This window comes from Lampetra planeri, chromosome 3 (assembly GCF_965212315.1).
Source record: "Lampetra planeri chromosome 3, kcLamPlan1.2.h2, whole genome shotgun sequence".
Lineage (NCBI taxonomy): Eukaryota > Metazoa > Chordata > Hyperoartia > Petromyzontiformes > Petromyzontidae > Lampetra > Lampetra planeri.
In genome coordinates this window covers 16,296,344-16,317,046 of record NC_136109.1, presented here as the reverse complement: position 1 = coordinate 16,317,046, position 20,703 = coordinate 16,296,344, and the positions used below count along the sequence as shown (strand labels likewise).

At 45.1% G+C, this 20,703-nt stretch overlaps 1 protein-coding gene and 1 long non-coding RNA gene across 3 annotated transcripts; one reads left to right on the top strand and one right to left on the bottom strand.

Annotated features, from left to right (window-relative positions):
• Window positions 1–5,504: 5,504 nt before the first annotated feature.
• UBL7 (ubiquitin like 7) lies at window positions 5,505–20,427 on the top strand. Of its 2 annotated transcripts, XM_078621935.1 has the most exons (10): window positions 5,511–6,008; window positions 8,560–8,679; window positions 9,367–9,449; window positions 9,977–10,061; window positions 11,835–11,892; window positions 12,493–12,626; window positions 13,380–13,432; window positions 14,286–14,450; window positions 16,370–16,498; window positions 18,161–20,427. In XM_078621935.1, the coding sequence occupies exons 1-10, from the start codon at window positions 5,828–5,830 to the stop codon at window positions 18,299–18,301; spliced, it is 1,149 nt and encodes a 382-aa protein (XP_078478061.1). In that variant the 5' UTR covers window positions 5,511–5,827; the 3' UTR covers window positions 18,302–20,427. The 2 variants fall into 2 exon arrangements, with proteins under 2 accessions (XP_078478067.1, XP_078478061.1); XM_078621941.1 differs by lacking the exon at window positions 14,286–14,450 and having other exon boundaries at window positions 5,505–6,008.
• On the bottom strand, window positions 14,944–20,501 carry LOC144738964 (uncharacterized). Its single transcript, XR_013589330.1, has 2 exons — window positions 20,255–20,501; window positions 14,944–19,722 (listed from the first exon to the last, which is right to left on the bottom strand). It is a non-coding gene; the product is annotated as an uncharacterized LOC144738964 (long non-coding RNA).
• Window positions 20,502–20,703: the final 202 nt, after the last annotated feature.

Below are 20,703 nucleotides of genomic sequence, written 5' to 3'. Positions count from 1 at the left end.
TCCGACTCCAACACTGCACACGATTCTACATCAGAATATTATCCTCGAGACGTCCGATGAGCTATGAAGCTCTATTTCACAGATGTACAGTTGGGGCGGGTCAGAAAGTTACAACAACAGACAATACAAAAACAACGATAGGAGTGCAGAGTATGTTGTGTGTCTCTCTCTCTCTGTGTGTCTCTGTGTTGTCTCTCTGCTTGTCTGTCTGTGTGTCTCCGTGTCTGTGTTTTGTCTCTCTCTCAAAATTTAGTTCTACCTGATGACGGTTGCTTGTGTTGCAATCGAAACGTCGTATTCTATTATTTAGTTTATTTTCTTTCTATGTTACTTTACCGAAAGAACCAAAGAGTAACTATAAATAAACTAAACTTTCTATTTTACCAGGCAAAGCCCACCTGGCTATTCTTTTTCAGAAGCGACCTGGCAACATCGCTCAACAAAGTGGCTTACGTGGAAATGTATATGAGCCAAGTAATGAATCTAAACGCGTGTTTCTAATTATACGTTAAGTAGGATATGGCGTACAGCTCTTTGGCTCACTATGTTAAAAGTAATTCGAGATGTCCTTGTCAACACCGGGAAATGCAAGAAGCTCTTCCTAGCCAGTGAAAACACTGAACAATTTGATGTCAGTTTGTTCAAAAGCAACTCTAATGACATGTTGTTTGAAATTAGGTGAAACGATTGCCTTGGACACCATATTCTGTTAGTACTCCATTTGCTCTTAACATTCATTTTGCAAATAAATACGCCATGTCGAGTCGTCAGAAACACTTCTCAACTTTGCACTTCGGATTCATGGCGTTGGTGACTCAGATTAAACTACAGAATTGAGTATAATTAAATAGCAAATATTTAACAGTTAAGTTATTACGTATTCGGTGATAATTGCATTTGCATTGAACGTAAATGTAGTTATGTATATTTCCAGGGGTTCACATAACTGGTTTGCAGGTGCGCGTGCGTGCTGAAAAAATGAATGAGTGGACTTAAGTGTTAATAGACGTGGATGCATTGCACAATGGGGTGTTCTTTACATGTTTTGGTAGCAGAATCTTCACTTCAATACGTCTGATTTATTTACTTTGATGTCAAAATCGTAATACGTACAAATCTTTCAATTTTAGACTGAACCATACTAATCGTGATTGTGAAGAATTGAATGCCTAATTAATTAAATACGCAGCTACATTGAGTGATTTATTTAGTCCTCCAAAGAAAATGCAATCTGAATTGGATTTCAAGAAACGAGCATTTTCAGAAAAATGGCTTGGAGCCCATATACTGGATATACTAACCCTGAGCGGACATAAATGTGGTGTAAATGTTATCGTGCTCGCCCAATTATTGCAAACACAACAAGCGTTTACAGCAAGGGTGCAAGGAACTTCAGCCATCCAGCGTTTTAAAAACACGAAAAGAGTGCCGAGCGTGTCAACGCTATGTCGGCTGCCAATCTCATCCAAAAGATCGCTGTCCGCTCGACCGATGGCACCTCCGATGACCACGGTTGGCTGCGTACGGTGCGAAAGAAGTTCAACGTACAGGAAGTGAAGAACAGTGCCACGCTCTTAGTACCACGCTCTTAAGAATGTTTTACTGGTATTTCATGACGCCAAACATGCACGTCCTATGCGCAACTCCGAAAGAGATTCGTAATTTTAAAGCGACTCGGTAGATACGTTTGAAGTGCTCGTCACTGATGCTCAAAGGGGGTGCATGGATTATTAATTCAGCCTCGCAATCAGAATTTAAATCAGCCACATTCTTGGGTCTGATTTTGGACGAATCAGCGGACATAACTCGAACAGAGCAGGAAATGGCGTTCATGTACATTGTGAATGTTTCGAACAAAGTTGAAATTCTTCCTTGGTTTGATTCAGCTCGATGCAAAACGCTGAGCTCAGGATATTGTGAATGGAATTGTGAACGCGTTTGACGTTTCGGGATTAAGCAATGAATGGAATAAAAGCAAACTGGTGTCTGTGTGCCCAGATGGTGCCCGAGTAAATGTTGGCATTAACAACTCATCATGGATGCTTAGGGCAAGGGTCGGAAATCTGTAACAGACAAAGAGGCAGAACGTACTCGTGAGTTCTGCAAAGAACAAAGCGTATGTATGTGTGGGTATATATTGACAGTTTTTGGCACAACACGGGAGACATTCATTATTCTCTGCTACTATGATCGGAAATGTTCTACGTTATGCCCCTTTGAACGAGAGACGCATGTGGTGGATTAAAGAGCCGCGTTCGGCTCGGGAGACGTCAGCTGACCACCGCTGCCATCGGAGGATGATTCCCTTGTGCATATTTTGTGCGCTCGAAAATTGCTCAAAATCAGCTGATTGCATTGAGATATTAAATCGCTGTGTTGTTGTCGGGGTACTTAGTTTATATTCGCTAAAAGGCCTTGCAAAAAATGAAACGTAAAAAAATATGTGAACAAAGGGGCATTTATTTTGTACATCTGGGAAAGTTTCACAATGTCAGGTGGTCTGCATGGAGGCATGAAACACTGCTAAACATTTGGAGAGTTTCTTTTTTACCAGCTATTCACGTCCAAGTTTTCACAACTGATGCCATGGATTTGCAAGAAAATAGTTCAGTGCATTTTCAATGTCCAACTACTCATGGGACTAGTTGGACAATTTACAGTAAGTACAAGAAAATAAACAGCTGCACATGCAGATGCTGACAGGGGTAGTAAAGTCTATATTTCGAGAGCTATAACTGCTGAATTTGAAACAAGATTTCAATCTCTAGATTCATGCAATACGTTCTCGCGTTTGATCCTTCAACCTAACCTAAAGACGAGCGAGAGACATCCACACTTTTGGCGAGCAAGTGCTTAGTGATATGATTCAGAGATATGAAGTCACTGTGTTAGTTGATACAGATAGCCTGTTTTGAGGGAATTGGTGCGTTTAAAGGAAACAGGGAAAATGTCTGGTCAATATTGTGATTAAACAGCAATCCGGACTTCGACTTAAACATTCATACACTATTGCTGTTGTCTCTTACACTGCTATTAAGCAATGCTTCTTGTGAGTGAGATTTTCCACGTCAATATTTAAAAAAACACAAAAGACAAATCCTGCCTATCAGCCTCGTGCCTTTCTGCTCTTATGCATATTCACACGTGTAAGTTGACCACTGCAACCTTCTGAACCCAATACCGCAATTGAACTATGGATGCAGTCAGCACACTGCAGGCTCAATCAGAGCTCCAAGACGGAAGACCAGAGCACAGCAAAGCACGTCATCTCAATTGTTTGAACTGACAGAGGAGGAGGAGGTGGAGCGAGACAGCGAATGGATGAAGATGCCTTATGGTACCAGCCCACTTCTTCTGGCACTCATGTGAGAACCTCATGAAAAAATATGTAAACCCCTGTATAAAACATATCGAGGAGGCCGCTCGCCTTCTATCTTACAGTTATATGCTAATCTCTCACATGAACATCACTAGCCCTGGCCACTTCTTTATGACCCTTGGGCTACACCCATTTCAAACCTTTTAAAACAGTCTGCCTCAGCAGCAGATAGACCATGCTTTCCCACCTGATGACGGACGCTTGTGATTTATTTTATTTTATACCTACGTGACTTTACCGAAAGAACCAAAGAGTAAAATATATCAATGGTTTAATTATTTGAATTATGCCGGAATGTCCTCCCACAATCGGAAATGCTCTTCTTCCAATTGCCTTTGCGATGATTTACTGTGTTATGAATGCTTCTGTCAAACAGCAGCTTTGCCACCACAACTTCGGCCCTGTGCATATTGATTAAATTGCATGGATTGATTCAGTTTCGCGAGGTAAGACGCTGGACGATTGCGGCTATGCACGCCTGTAATCCACCACTGCGGAGAGGGTTGGTGGATCACGTCCGTGTCGTGAAACTCCCGCCCGTGGGACTCGAGTTGCATTACACCTGTTCCATTTGCCGCCTCTGTGCCCTCCGGTTTCCTCCCACATGTGCACTCACGAATTGGCCGATAACACCTTAATATGTAGAGGACCACAAAGCTTGGGCAATTGTTGGTAGCGCTGGCTCACTGAGCGGTTGCTACCACTCCCTCTTGTATGTATGTTAACTTCTTTCGCACCGTACGTAGCCAACCACACTAATCGGAGGTGTGAGAGGACTACAAAATAAACACAAAAATAACTTATCAAGAATTAATTTTTCAATCGAGATGAATTAAAAGCGCATCGCTCCAGTGGCTTACGCACATCGGAAGGAAGAGCGTTCTAGACGGCCGCAGAAGCGCATGTGATGATAATTATTGACAAGCACGTAACGACATGATTCCAATTAAGTATCCTGTCAGTTTAACACGCAGGCTTTCGCGATCAATATTATACATAGATTGCGTAAATATAAATGCGTCGTTTAACCCGCCACAGCCAATTAGTAAGGTTTGTCACGTAAACAAAACGTGCCAATTCGTTACAAATAAAATACATTATTTCATTTATTTTCTTTCTACGTGACTTTACCGAAAGAACCAAAGAGTAATTCCTGCAGTCATGAAAGCTCCAAATCAAGTTTTTACTAGTGACTACTTTAGCACACCGGTGCGTTGGAGGGTAAACCCACAACGATTTACAATTGGCGTAGGGCGTATCGCTGGCGATTGCAACCAGCTTCATCAGGCGGCATATCGAGAAGTATATCGACTGCGAGCTCAGGGGCCATACATCGAGTAGGTCCGCAAAAATCTGTCAAAACTTGACCCCTACCCCTCTCCCTGTACGCACGCGGACCTTTTACACCCCCCCCCCCGCGAATCCTATAGAACGGCCGATACTTAATCCACGCAGAAACGATCAAGGATTAATAATATTAACGTGTTTAAGCAAACAGATAGTCCACCGCCGGACTATCTAACTCATTTGAAGGCCAATGTAGACAAATTATTATCGAGGCTTCACCCCCCCCACCTCCCCATTTCCTATGCGTACGTACATTGCCAGTAGACCCCCATACGCAAGCGTACGCATTTGGGTTAAGGGGCTGTCCATAAATGACGTCACGCGATTTTGGACGATTTTTGACCGCCCCCCCCCTCCCTTCGTCACACGGCGTCACAAAAAGTCAGACCCCCCCCCTCAAATATGACGTCACAAAACACTGCCCTCCCCCCAAATAAAACATGCTTCAAATCGCTTTAAACTATTGTCATTGTAGTGCGTATTTAATGTGGCGCTGCACTCTGATGTTGTAGGAGAAAACATTTATTAAAAAGTCTATTTAATTAAGTAGAACGTGTTGTCTATATTAATTTAAAGTTGCGCATTTTGATGAGACGTCACATTTCTCAAACACCCCCCCCTCTCGTCACACATCGTCACAAATGTTTGACCCCTCCCCCCACCCCTAGGTGCGTGACGTCATTTATGGGCGGTCCCTAACACCCCCCCCCCTCCCCACGGCCCCCATCACCACAGTCAGAGTCGCCCCCTACCGTCAGAACGACGCCGACGGGTGAAGTTAAAAACCCACGAAACAACCAATTCTTGGGTTTTATCTCTGTCGTTTTCACAGCTGATGATAATTGCTCGTGTCGCAATCGAAGATAACTTCGTGAGAATTTCTATTAGGCGTTATTCTCATTACTTCCCTTCTACCTGACGGCTTTACCGAAATAACAAACCCCAAGAATACGAATTCACGCGGTCACGAAAACTCCAAATCGAAACACCCACAAAACAACCTCTCCCCTGGACGCGTGGCGGCGCAGACGAGCCTCTTGCCGCCAGTCTCTGGCAACAACAACTACAGCAGCAGCGGCGGCGGCGGCGGCGACGACGACGATGATGATGATGGAGGAGGAGGAAGAAGGGGGAGCGATGGAGACGAAGGGGATCTGCGTGAAGGTGGCGGAGCGTCTGAGTGAGGGCCGCATCGCCTGCCCCGACGTCAGCCTCCAGCACTCGGCCCTCGCCGCCAAGGAGGTCATCGCACGTAAAATCGACGTGGCCCCCGTGCTCATCGGTACGACGTGCTGGGGGGCCCGTGGCTGATGGGCCGTCACCGCGGCCTTTCACTGTGGCCCTTCATTGTAGCCTTTTGTTGTGGCCGTTCATTGTGACCCTCTATTGTAATCGTTCATTGTGGCCCGGCACCGCGGCCTTTCATTGCGAACTTTCACTGCGGTCCTCGACTGTAACTCTTCATTGTAAACCCTTCATTGTAACCCTTCATTGTGGCCCTTCGCTACGGTCCTCGACTGTGGCTGGCCCTTCATCGGGGCCTCTCATTGGGACCCTTCACTATGGCCTTTTCACTGCGGCCTTTCGTTGCGTTCAGCCATTGCGGCCCTTAACTGTGGCCCTTCACTGCAGCCTGCCATTGCGACCTTTCACTGTGACTATGCACTGTGGCCCTTCACTGCAGCCTGTCATTGCGACCTTTCACTGTGACCATTCACTGCAGGCCACTACACTGTGTTTGGCCCTTCACTGCGGCCCTGTCATTGCGATCATTCACTGCGGCCCTTCACTGCGGCCTGTCATTGCGGCCTTTCACTGTGACTATTCACTGTGGCCACTCACTGCGGCCCTCCACTGCGGCCCTCCACTCTGTTGGGCCCTCCACTGCGGCCCTTCACCGCGGCCTTGCATTTGTGCCGTCGTGTGCTGCTGGTTACGGTATTCACCCAGTAAACATGCCACGTTGGCCCCACGTTCCATGTGAGTAGCAACAACATTGCAGCAAACTTCGTATGTGTCTGTCATCATCAGCAGCATCAGCATCAGCCATGGTCAATCCACTTCTGGATGGAGGCCCTCCCAAACGACGTGTCGGTCACTGGCGTTCTTTGGCCATACTTCACCACGCTGGTCAGTGCGGTTTAGTGATTGGGGCCAGCGACTCGGGGACAGGTTCAGGTATTGCCCGCCACTGATTCTTAACTGCGGGCCGGAATCAAACTCAGGTCACCAGGTACATAGCGCAGTGTTTTGCTCACCACTGTGGCACCGTGCCTCGTTTGTCTAAAAAATGATTAACAGTAGTACTCCTGTTGTGCAAGTCACTCCTGTGTTTAGATGCAGCATGTCCAGTGCCGGATTAAGCTAGTGTGGGGCCTGTAGCATATGTTATTAAGGGGCCCGAAATAAAATAAAAATATTAAAACACATTTTTAACTTGCATAGTAAAGTAATTGTATTTTTTCATTTGCTATACAGCCAGATAATACGACAAATCGCTAACCTTAAACACCCAGTCGTTCATAACAGTTGAAGGCAGTATAGTACTATAGTGATAGAGCAAGTGCAGAATCACTGAACCGGAATTGATAGCTCGAAAGCATTTAGCGTGGGGCCCTTGAAAGTGCGGGGCCGGTAGCAACTACATGTAGTAGCTGCTGCATGTGCAGCTGCTACATGTAGTAGCTACTTTTGCTACGATGATAATCCGGCACTTAGCATGCCGTTGTTTCCCAGCCACGTGACTCTTTACATCTTTCCGACCATAATTTGTCTCTCGTGGCAACTCTGCTGTCCAACCGGGGTTCGTGTTGTTCCACTCACGCGTGTTTTGATGGGAAGCCCTGGCTCGCACTCTCCCTGCCACGGCTTCGGGTCAGGGGTGAGTCAGCAAATAGGCCGGGACGACGATCTCTGGTAGCCCCCCTCCCGTGATACGTGGGATCAAACGGGGATCACTCGAGGCACCAGTGTATGGCAGCGAGAGCAGTCTATGAGAATGCTGTAGCAAGAAGTCACGTTTGGCGCAATGGCCCTTCGATGACTATGCATAATGAGTTAGTGATTGTTTATCTCTACCCGCTGGTGCATGATAAGAGAAGCAGTCTTAAGGTACTAGTGTCCCTAACCATAAATCTGAACTAACCCAAAACCTTAATCCCAAAACCCGAACCATTAACAAATAACCTCTAACCCTAATCGCTAGCCTTCAACCATAACTTAACATCCTAACCCTAACCTTTAGCCATAAGCTTAACCCCTAGTTTTAAACAATAACCTAACGTCCTTACCCAACATAACCGTAACTTTTAACAATACTCCCATAACCCTAATCCCTAAACTGTAAACATAACCTAACCCTAAACTGTAAATGGTAACCCAAAGCCTAACCCCTCGCGTTAAATCATCACCTTACCAAATCTATCCCCAACCCGAATCCACAAAACCCTAATCCCCAGTCTGATACAAACCTAACTGTGAACCCTAGCTGTAACTGTAACCTATAACCCTTAACCATACACACAGACTACAGAAGCAGCCTGCTTCATATTTCATCAACTCATCCCTAAAGAAGCTGGGATTGGCAAGGACACCTAATGGCTCAACACAATTCAAGAAGGCCTGTGATTGGAGGAAAACCTGGTCTATAATTGGATCAAAATCTGCAGGAGCAGCAGTGCCGGAAACTTAGTATCTTTCTTATAGCATTGTGTGCGATTAGCATCAATTGTACTTATTTACTGTAGTGTCGAATGTGGATTTTCAGGCTAAGCTCTGTTGTAGTTGAGAGTGTGTGTTTGTGTTTTTGCATGCTGCGCCCACTTGTTTTGCAGACCTGGTGTTCTGCGGGAAACGGCTCCAAGACAGCCAGAGCCTAGAGTCGTGTGGCGTGCGGCCCGGGGCCACGGTCCACGTCCTGCGGAGAGCGTGGCCTGAGCCCACGGCCCGCCCCGGTGTGTGCTCCTCTCGATGAGTCGTTCAGCAGCAGTAGAATCATCAGAATCAGAATGTTTCTTTTTATTGGAGGAATCCGATGAGCTATAAAAAAAAATGTTTGTTACGAATGTCCAGTAGGGTCAGGTCAGGACGTTACAGCAACAAACAATGCAAAAAACAGGATAGGAGTGCAAAGTATAGGAAAGGCGAGCAAAATCACTAAAAAAAATAAAAATAAACTTTTGTTTTACCAGGTAAAGGCTACTGAGCTATTAGCGTCACTTTTCAGAAGCGACCTGGCCACAAATGATAGGTCAACGAAGTGGCTTATCATGTGGAAATTTATAGCAGCCAAATAATCCCTTAAAAATCTAAACGCACGTTTGTAACGACAAGCGAATGTGCCTGCAGGAGAGCCTGTGTGTGACGATGTGTGTGACGATGTGTGTGACGGCGTGTGTGACGGCGTGTGTGACGGTGTGTGTGACGGCGTGTGTGACGGCGTGTGTGACGGCGTGTGTGACGGCGTGTGTGACGGCGTGTGTGACGGCGTGTGTGACGGCGTGTGTGACGGCGTGTGTGACGGCGTGTGTGACGGCGTGTGTGACGGCGTGTGTGACGGCGTGTGTGACGGCGTGTGTGACGGCGTGTGTGACGGCGTGTGTGACGGCGTGTGTGACGGTGTGTGTTGCAATTCTGTCCAGAACCGGTGGACAAAGTGGAGGCACAGAGGGCATTGCGGTTCCTGCATTCTGCCATCGCTTCCAGCCTGACTCACAGGGAAGCTGTGAGTACATTACTACCTTGATACTAAACGAGTCATCATTTTATTTGTTTTGCTTTGCACATTCATAATTTAACATGTATATGTTTTTAATGAAAATCATCGTAATGTATAGTTGCTCATGCAGTTTGTTTCATTTACCCATATTTTAATAGATGCTGGTTGTTATTTCAAAGTTGATATTGTTCATAGTTCCATAGGCAGTCACATCAAACATGTCTTAGAGTGTACTCTTCATAAAAAAGTGACAAATTCCAAAAACCATGTGAAGACGTTACAAGATTGAATTTAAACTGAAATGTGTTGTTATTTTATTCAGTGCAGTCACCTTAAAATGACCTACACATGTTTTGTACTCGAGCATAAATAACTTTTGCTTGTTTGTCTTCAATCATCTTCATATAACATGTATAACTCTGTTGGTGGCCATCTGTTATTGAGCATATGGTAAAGTGAATGCATGATGTAACACGTTGCACATCTGCTTGTGTTCTGTATAATACCACAGTAAACCTTCGCCTCTGTGACAGATATTCAAAACTCTGAATAGCAAAGAATCATTGGATCAGCTGGTCGTTGCAACACCTGGACTCAGCAATGATCCAATCGCCCTGGGTGAGGAGCGTGGCTTTTCCGTTTACATCCACTTCACTTCATCATGAATGGAAAATTAAAAGACAAGCAGCATTGCGACTGGCCATGCAACCTATAGTATGGACCATATAGTAAACCACTGTAGTCTCGGTTCCTTCAGTGGAGGAGGAAACTATCCTGAAGCCCTCTCCTCGCCATCAAACCTCAATCAATATGTATGTTGAACGTCTTTCTCACCATACGTAGCCAACCGTGCTAATCGGAGAAGCTCCTGAATATTTTGCCATACGCAAGAATACAATTTACATTCGCCTCAGTAGCTACACCGGCTTGTCGATCCACTTATGGATCTGGGCTTCCCCATGCCTTGTGGGGTTATTTACCACACTTCACCACTCTGGTCAGTTTGGAGAAGGTAGGGAGCATATATGAGAACATGTAAATACAGCTGCCCTCTGCTGAGCCAACATAGCAACACTGCAGCCTATAAAACATGTGCATGCTGGTTCCCTATCTAAACACTATCCAGACTGAACTTGGCTTAGCTTTTGAGATCTCACACGTTTGAACGTATTTTGAGAGATTTGGTCAGAGGCAGGCTTGGTAGGCGGAAATTGGGTAGGAGCAATATTGAAAAAATTAAGTTTTCAGTTTATGAGGTGAAAATGTGGCTTAAAAAGTAATCGTATGCTAGGTAGGGCTTTTGAAAGATTAGTACAGTTTTTGTCTGTTTGGTTGGTCATAGACCAGGGGACGGCAACCACGATAACAAGAAGAGGCATTTTTTTTCGAATTCGGTAAAATAAACTCTATTTCGAGAGCCGTACAATGCACGCGATTATGAGACGGTGATTCCTTAATAAATAACTTCAGGAAGCGGTCCTTATAAAGAGCCGCATGCAGCTTCGGAGCCACAGGTTGCTGACCCCTGCAGTAGACCAATATGGCAATGTGGTCAAGTGAGGCAAGAGACATCACGGCACACGAATGACTTGCCATCGTGAGTCCCTTGATGCCACTGTTTTCTGATGGCACTCCGGGTGTTGAGAACCTGGCGTCCTCGTGAACGAGCGCTGTCCTGCCACACACTGGCAACACACATGACGACACAGGCCATTGCTCCAGCTCGCTTCTGGTTAACCATGGCCAGAGTGTGTACGAGGGGGAATCATTGTGCACCTTATAAAGTTAAATTGTTTTATGAAAATACTAAAAAACTCAATACAATGATCAACACTGCCTTAAAAGGAAAAAATATATGATTCTTGATTTTTGGGTATTGGCACTTCTTTATAATGCGTAACTGATGCCATTGAATACACAGTCAGTGATTGCATGATGATTTGTTCAGTAATTGTGGACATTGATATAAAGGCCTGTAACTGTTGATATTAGTTCCCAAGCAAGTATAACTTTTACAAAATAGATAAGCGGGCAATATGTATCCTTTGTATAGCTGTTTTCTTTTTTAAACATTATTTTTTATTATATGGTAATGTTGTGTTTGAACTTTTACAGCAGAGTTAATGTTTGTATGTCTGGGATAACTTATGCTGTGATTGAGCCTACTCGGCCCATACCATCAATCTGGAGTCCGTGAAATGAGTACAAGGTGGTGGGCGCCAATTATGGTTGTCTTATGGAGATGCTGGTTGCCCCACAGGAATGTGTATTTTCATCACAGTCACAGGATTGCCAAAAGTGATGAGCAATGCTATTTATTTTTTCATATATATGATAGAATAATATAATCTCAGTTCTATAATTACCGGATGATGTGTCTGACATTTTCAGGAGTACTGCAAGACAAGGATTTGTTTATGCTGTTTGCTGACCCCAGCTTATTGGATAAGTACGATGGTCGTTTTTTTATTTACCAATTACATGTACATGTTTGTTTTTTAATACAAACTGACATCTATTTTTTTGTACTCAATTAAGCTAGATGGTATTGTATTCGGAGAAAGCGATGCTTGTGCTCGTGAACTTTTATCCCCTCCACACTTGTGCACCCAATATACAAAATTGCACTGGATCCAAATTAAAACTGGCACCTAGAATCGGATATCACCTCCAGAGGGCTGCCAATTTAAACTGTTCACATGATGGACACGGTAATTGGTATGTTTCTCAGCACATTCTCTCTGGGGTGCTGCTGCCATGGGTCAATGCTTAGCTCACTGGACTTGGAATCCATACGTTGCCTGTTCGATCTCCCGGGCCTGTTGACCCAGCAGTATAAATGAGTGCATCGGTGTGGTGGGGTAAAATGTGGGTACTCCCATCTTTTCCAAGATTTCTGTCCAGCATGCAAAAGTAGAACCAAAATACCCTTCCGAGATGCCCCCTCTGGTGGAGGCCCTTCCCATCAGCAGCGCCCTGAGCAAGCAGTTGCAGGGCTGCGCCTTCACCTCCTGACATTCTCTCTCGCTCGCCGGCGGCCCGTGTGCAGGCTGATTGCGTCGCACCCAGCCCTGGTGAACGCCATGGTCCTGTTGCTTCACTCAATCGTTGGCAGCACGCCGCTAACTGGCAGCGGGGCCTCCGCTCGCCAGCGTACTACGTCGGCCAGCTACGACATTCCAGGCAAGTGTCGTGGACACGATTTTTTTTTATATCTGTTGTTTCGTGTGTCCGTGTATATACTTGTGATTGCGTGGAACACTGCGGCGGCGAGATGTTAACTACCTAACCTGGTAATACAGGAGTTTGTGGGTACGATCCCGACCCTGACACCTGTGGATTTGGATGGAGTTTGCATGTTCACCCCGTGGTTGCATGGATTTTTCTCCACGTCCTCCGGTTTTTCCCTCCACATTTAGAAACATACGTTTAAGAGTATTTGGCTCCTATACATTTCCACATGATAAGCCACTTCGTTGAGCTATCCTTTGTGGCCAGGTTACTTCTGCAAAAGAGCTCAGTGTGCATTACCTGGTAAAAAAAAAAAAATTGTTTTGTTTTTAAAATGTTTCGTTTTTCCGTCTGTATGGATTAATCGCTTGAGTTTTCTCCGGGTCCTTTAGTTTCCTCCCACAAGTAAACACTCGCTAATTGACCGCAAAGCTTGTGTAATTGTTGGCGCCAGCTCACCACGTGGCTGCTTTCCTGCTTGTCCGTGGTTCATTGCATCTCTTGAGTCTTTTTCTCTCTCTTCGAGAGTTGAGCGAATGCTTTGCGCTGTTACAAGTTGGAATAATTGTTGTCATCCCTGGCCACCTTGTTTAATGTCTTTCAACCACGGAGCCATGTAGCTTCAGTCTATCCTTGATATTAATCTGTCATGTTGATATTAATCTGTTGTGTTCAAGTAATAACGACATCTGTTTCTTCTTGCAGGTGGCTTCGCATTTGATGGTCTTTCTGACGATGAGGAGGGTGAGCAATCGCAGGTAAAATATTTCTCTTGGTAGAATTTTATTTTAATTGCTATAAAGTGCAGTGTTTTAAAGTGTGAGGAAACGGCACTGTATTTGTATTTCAGCACTTAAACCTGTGTTCCGTGGCCATGGATTTAAATGTTTTACCATTGGTAAGTCACATCAATTTAATTGATAAACTTTGATTCAAATCGCGCAAAGGAATCGAAGGTTGTAGATTTCTTTAGAATCGGCTATTCCCGTTTAATCGATACCACAAACGCTCAGCAGATATCGATTATCGCCAGTCCTGTATGCGGATTGATGCCACACACTTCATGGTCATTCCCCCCCCCCAAAATACAAAAGTCTATTTTAATACTTTTTGCATTGTGTACAGTCTGGAAGCTACCCACATGCCAAATTTAAAGTTTGTTGCATGTCGGGAAGTATGCTAAACATTTCGAAAAGACACACACATTCACAAATGTCCCTTTTATATATATGGGTATACATTAAGATGTTCCTGTAATCATGCACAGTAGAACTCCTATTGTCCATCACCCTCTTACCCACGTAAACTCGCTGATTACCCCGCTCATGATAGGATCAGCAAAACTGCGTCTCCAACATCACAATGGATTAAAGGAATTCTCCTCCATGCCACGAATTACATTAAATCACACATACACAGTGCTGTCGCGCAGTGCGATCTGCCCATTAGTTCAAGAGTCACGGCCAGTCTTAATCGGTTACGTGAAGATGTATTTTGTTGTCCGATTTCCCTTCGCACGCCGTAATCGTATGCCGGCACCCTCAATGCTCACTCATTCCCGTGTTCGGTGTCCCTGTGGCACTCCGATTCGTACCACATCGTCGGTTGCAGTCCGGGGCACTGGACCAGCAAATGGTGGGAACGTCACGGCCGAGCAGCTTGCGCTACGCTGGCTCCTCCGGTCCTCGACCCATCACCCAGACAGAGTTGGCCACAGCCCTAGCGCTTGCCAGCACGCCGGGAAGCAGCGCTAACACCCCCACGTCCGGCCTGCAGGTGACGGTTTAAACCCTTTCGATTTAAATCTTTCGTGACTGCAGGGATTCATCTTTTTGGTTCTTTCGGTAAAGTCACGTAGAAGGGAAATAATAAAATAATAAAAATAATAAAATAATTCTCACGACGTTTCGGCCACAACGCAAGCAGCCGTCCTCAGGTGAAGAACAGGTCTGTCTTTCCGACAGACCTGTTCTTCACGTGAGGACGGAAGAACAGGTCTGTCTTTCCTGTTCTTCACCTGAGGACGGAAGAACAGGTCTGTCTTTCCTGTTCTTCACCTGAGGACGGGAGAACAGGTCTGTCTTTCCGACAGACCTGTTCTTCACCTGAGGACGGCTGCTTGCGTTGTGGCCGAAACGTCGTGAGAATTATTTTATTATGTTTTATTTTTATTATTTTATTATTTCCCTTCTACGTGACTTTTCCGAAAGAACCAAGAAGAAGGTTTAAACCCTCTCGTACGTGAATGAGTAAAAGCAAAGAGCAAACGTAATCTTTGATTTCTTTTAATGTGAGATTAGTCAAAGGAACACCCCAGATTAAAAACAAAAATGTCATATTAGTTATTCACAAAATAGCATCTCCATTGCAGTGGACACTGAGCTGCCATTGCCACCATCACCTTGAATACCCAGCTCTGCTTTACCCAATATGACCCAATATTTATGTCATAGTCATATTTTCCACCACTAGGACATCACACTGATTAGACGAGGTCCGGTGGAGAGGACTGCATGCACCAAGAGTGTTGAGGCAAGTGTACATTGGCTGAAATGCCAAAGAAATAAATTAATCTAATTTATAAAATGTTAATAAAATAAGATGGCAAATTATATAAAATGGCAATTAAATTATAGCAGACCACCCCCAGTGGACATGATGCATGGGAGAGGAGTTACAGGAACTCGTGCTGATTGATTTCCATGATCCTTAGCCTGAATCACAAATATTGGAATTAAATGTGTTTTATTTTTAAGAATTGCCAAAGCATGACGTCCAGCGATGATTGCAATCGCCGCCATTCATTTTTATTGAGATCCAGGAATCGACATTGAAATGAATTAGCATTCTATGGACAAGTCCGAGGCTGCAATTCTCCGTAGCAGCTTCTGGTTATTCTGACGATCCCATGAGAAATTTCCATGAGATGACATCTTGACCCTGTTAGAATTCCATTTAAGTGCATTAAAATGTTAACACCATTGGAATCGCCCGTGGAAAAATGTCAATTCCTGCTGGATTCTTGCAACCGCAGTGGGATCATAGAATTGTGGCCAGTGTGGCACACTCCTTGTGCCCCATACAGATGGTTGCCACTGGGGGGCAAGACTGCCCAAGGCAAATGGAATAGTTGAGATGAGGTACTTTGAGATGTCGAGGCATTTAAGCGCCCTGTAAATGCAAATCCTTAAATCCTTTACGATTCCTGAAACCATTTCCTAAGGCTAACAGGGAAATACAACTTGGTGACCCAAAAATTACAATGCGGTTACCATGGCCAAATCCATTGATGCCACCACACCTCGCCAATGCTTTATACCCTCTGCCAGATCACGAAGCTGCTGCTGCACAGTAGGCGTACGACCTACCAGAGGTCATCATTTTAAACCCATGTTGGCCTATTTATTTAATTCACCGGCCCATTAAAGGAGAGGCAAAGTATCGTTTAAGCGTAAACTGTAGCCACGTGTCATTCCACACATTTCCCTCCATGTGCTCGGAGCTACTTCGGCTCGGTTCCTGAAGAAGCTGGCAACACGTGGAGCAAAACGTCGGACCGCATGTCAAACAACACGCAGTACAACTCGAAAACAAGTCGGAGAGCTGTGATAACACAACCGCACAAACCTACTCGGTAGCAACCTGTTTCGTGGCATGATTTTTGTTTGTTTGTTATTTCCTGTGGTTGATGCCAGGCCTCCACAGCAACCTCACCAGGATTTGGAGCTGCTCAGCCTTCCACGTCTACCGGTGCCATTCGTCCAGAAATCTTTACCCATGCTCTGCAGCATGCTCTCAGAGCAAACAATCTTCCCTCTGCACAGGTAGGTCGTCGGGTGTACATCCAGCTTTTATTAATTGCCTGTGCATCCATGCGTGGGGAAAACACAAGTCATTGTGCATATTCCCATTGTTATTGGGTGGTCCCACTAGCTTAGGAGTGGCTGAACCTCTGACAGACCAAGAGCCAAAAAAGTACCCATGCATTCTGCAAAGCGCCAAGTATAGATATCTATCTGTATGTATGTGTATAAACAGTATTTCGGCACAGCATGGGAGACATTATTATTTGCTCCTGTGATTGCGTTATGCCCCCTTGATAGAGCCGCGTGTGGTGGATTAAAGAGCTGCATGCGGCTCGGGAGACGCCAGTTGCCTATTGCTGCATTAACTTATGAATGGAAATGATGGATAATTACTGTACAACCGGAGAAGGACACATTGCGATGTGTCTTGATATTCGTTTAAGGTATTTTTTACAGCTTGCTCCATGGCTTAAAGTATGCGTGTGATTGCTTTGACAATTGACGTAGCATAGAAACCTTGTCATGAGTGTTATGGCGGGACTACTTTGAGTTGAGTTTAAACATAATGTGGTTACATGTGTTCACACCACCAGTGGAACTTAATTTTCAGATCACATGGTGTGTCACGTGGTATCTGGCGTTTGCAATAGAGCCCTTTCTTGACCCCCTTTTTTGTCACTCCAAACCTGCTTGCCTGCCACGTCACTTTAAACCGTAAAAACTTTTATTTGACCAGGTAAGGCCTACTGAGCTATATAGCTCTTTTTCAGAAGCGACTTGGCCACAAATGATAGCTCAACCAAGTGGATTATCACGTGGAAATACATAGCAGCCAATTACTATAAACGCATGTTTCTAAATGTGGAGGGGAAAAACAGGAGGACCCGGACAAAAATCCACGTGACCACGGGGAGAACATGCAAACTCCAAATATACAGGCGTCAGGGTCGGGATCGTACCCACGACCTCTTGCATACCGGGCGAGGGAGATAACATTTCACCACCGTGGTGCCACTTCACATTTCAATAAGTGTAACATACTCAAGATAGCACACACGTAGACTTAAGTGAGCTTTAAGTGGCCGTTTTATGACGTGGCATGATTGATGTGATCCGGTGTGAACCCAAATTAATTCTGTTGGAATGAACAACACATTTTATCCAATTTGTTTGATGCTGCGATGGTGTAATATTCAGTGTGCTGAACTAGCAATCCAAAGATCGCCAGTTCACTCTCATGGCTCCCCAGTTGAACACATGCCAAGTTTATTAAATCCCCCCACATCTCTCCACCCAGCAGCATCATTCGGTGCCTCGCAGTTAATCGATCGGCAGCTCACGTGAGACGACATGGAGCGTAGGCACTCCCAACTCTTCCACGGTGTCTTTTTATTCGTGTAATTTGTGCGGTGTGGAAGAGTAGGCCACATACCCTCCAGGGGGGGACTCTGTAGGGCTTTCCCCTGGTAGAGGCCCTTCTTCCAGCTGTGGCAGGAACAAGCAATTGTAGGGTTGCTGCAGTACGTATGGATGTTGATCTTTTTCACCGTACCTAGCCAACCACGATAATCGGGAGTTGCAGTACATACCTTGTGCGGATGTTCAGTGTGTACGCAATTGAATCTGTTTGCGCTGTCTCTGACCGCATGCCATGCCTTGCCTTGACGTTCCGTATTTCAGCCAACCCAGTGGAGGGCGCAGCTGCAGCAGCTCCGCGCCATGGGCATCCACGACGACGGGCTGAGCCTGCGCGCGCTGCAAGCCACGGGAGGGGACATCCAGGCCGCGCTGGAGCTCATCTTTGCCGGAATGGCTCCGTAGATTGTGGAAGGTTGTACGCAGCATCTGAGGCTGCCCTCCAAGTGCACATCGACTCACAGTGTCCTGTTACTGTTTAGATCACTTGTCGGTCGCATGTGCTCATCAGCTTGTGTTATCTACTTATATATGTATAGCTTTTAAGATGCTGTGGACTGGTGACAGGTTCAAATTGGCAGGCAAGTAGCAGTGGTTTTGATAAAGTAAGTAATTGCTAGCAACCGTCACTTCTCATGTATATAATTTAATAAAACGCTGTCAAGATGATTTATGTGTTTTCATGAGCATTGATCTATCCACTGCTGGGAGTAGAACCCCCACCATGCAGACACCGTTTCTCACATTCCTGCGATGCTACAAACTCCCTCCAGGACGTGATTTCTTGATCTACTCATTGATCGTCCTCTCGGCCGGGTTCTCTCCTCTGGCTACCGTTCCATCACCAGTTTCGTCCGTTGGTCATCCCTCGTTTGTGTTCAGTGTTGCTCATTTGTCCCTTGGCAGATTATTTTGGAGGGATGTCAATTTTGAGGCACTATTTGTCACCTCCCTGCACTTTAAGTGGTGTTTAATAGCTTGGAAAAGCTCTTCCTGTGGTTTCCCAGTGAAACTAAACAGATTTTTTTTTTTACTTTACCAGGTAAGGTCCACTGAGTTATACAGCTCTTTCAGAAGTGACCTGGCCACAAGTGGCTTAGAATTGGCTTATGTGGAAATTTATAGCAGCCAAATACTCTAAAACGCGTGTTTCTAAATGTGGAGAGAAAAACTTGACGTGGAGAAAAATCCACTCGACCACGGGGAGAACATGCAAACTCCAAATATTCAGGCATCGGGGTTGGGATGGAACCCACTACCTTCAGGCAAAGCAGTTCACATCTCATCGCTGTTGCGTTGGTTACGATGGCTCTAGGCATCCCCACTTATCATCTCCTTCAGTTGCCCTTGCAGAATTGTATCCACCAAGCACTCGTCCTGCTACTGTGTTCACATGGCCCAACCACTCCAGCTAGATTCCACCTCTTTGCCGCTGCTAAAAGAGGCTCATATGTTCCGGTTTTGAGCAGTTGTTGAGCAGAGTGGTTAGTCTTGAGTTTATAGCATTATAGTATTCAAAGTCCATTGTTGTGCACTCATCCCCCCCCCCAAAACCCACATTCACCAACCTACACTGACAAGTGTGGTGAAGTATGGTCAAATGTCCTTAATATGGTGAGGCCCTCATCCAGCGGTGGATTGACAATGGACTGTACATGCCCTCTGGGGTTGAAGGTCCGTTCTGTGTTTGTGCTTTGTCCAGCCCTGATGCCTCCCTGATCCTCTGCAGGCAACGTGTCCGCTTGACACTTCAGCCGCATTTTCGGTTTATTTCGGGTAAAACCCATTCAGCGAATAACTTATTTTCAGTGGCGACCCTGCCAAGGCTGCAAGCACGTTAAATGGGAAGAGGGGAAGGGCTCACAGATGTTACACAGAACAAAAGCAGGGGCAGTTTATAAACGTCACACATGATAATAATACACACCCAGAACGATGCACAATGGAAATCTAGTAGGCAATTCCAAATAACAGGCATGACATTTGGTGAGAGGAACTCATTGCATTTCAAATAGCATTTATAACGGCAAGAAATACGGGAGCATGTGCAGTCAAGTTTGCATTGGGTGACTTGATTCGGCTGATGGTGGGGTCGTTTTTTCACCGTCGGAGGTTCCCTTCAGAATGGGGGTCACAATCGACCTTGTCAGTAACATTGTCCAACTTATTCTTTCGGTAAAGTAACGTAGATGGTTAAAAGAAAACAAAATACGACGTTTCGATCACAACACAAGCGATCGAAACGTAGTTTTTTGTTATTTTCTTTGAACCATCTACGTGACTTTACCGAAAGACCCAAAGAATATGAATTCCTGCAGTCACGAAAGCTTTTAGTCAAGAATTGGCCATCTTCCTTACCGGTCCGGTTTCATATCTTGTGACGTGTGTCAATGGTGGCATCTCCATTGTTCAGCAGTTCAGAACGAATGTCAATTCCTGCTGATTTTCCATCTTTTGTTTTTATTGTATTTATATCGATCAATCTGTGGAATGACAACATCCATCAATTAATAAAACATTTTGAACGAGAACATGAAAACGTCCAAAGTTATGCGCGAGTTGGTGTTATGGGTGGCAGCGTACGCCTGTTAGCCAGCACTGTGGAGGCAGCGAGGGGGTTGTTGGATACCAACAAATAAACTGGATCCGTCTTGATTTGAAGCTTTCGTGACTGCAAGGATTCATATTCTTAGGTTTTTTTCGGTAAAGTCACGTAGGTAAAACATTAAAATTAATAAAAATAAAATAAAAATCACGACGTTACTTGATACAGCTGTCGTGGCTGTGACGGTTCCACCTGAAGACGG

Excerpts from the sequence above, each read along its gene's own strand:
- UBL7 (XM_078621935.1), top strand. The coding sequence starts at position 5,828 with ATGATGATGATGGAGGAGGAGGAAGAAGGGGGAGCGATGGAGACGAAG. Across the intron at positions 6,009-8,559 it reads CGTGGCCCCCGTGCTCATCG|ACCTGGTGTTCTGCGGGAAA; the intron begins GTACGACGTGCT and ends CTTGTTTTGCAG. Across the intron at positions 13,433-14,285 it reads AGGAGGGTGAGCAATCGCAG|TCCGGGGCACTGGACCAGCA; the intron begins GTAAAATATTTC and ends CGTCGGTTGCAG.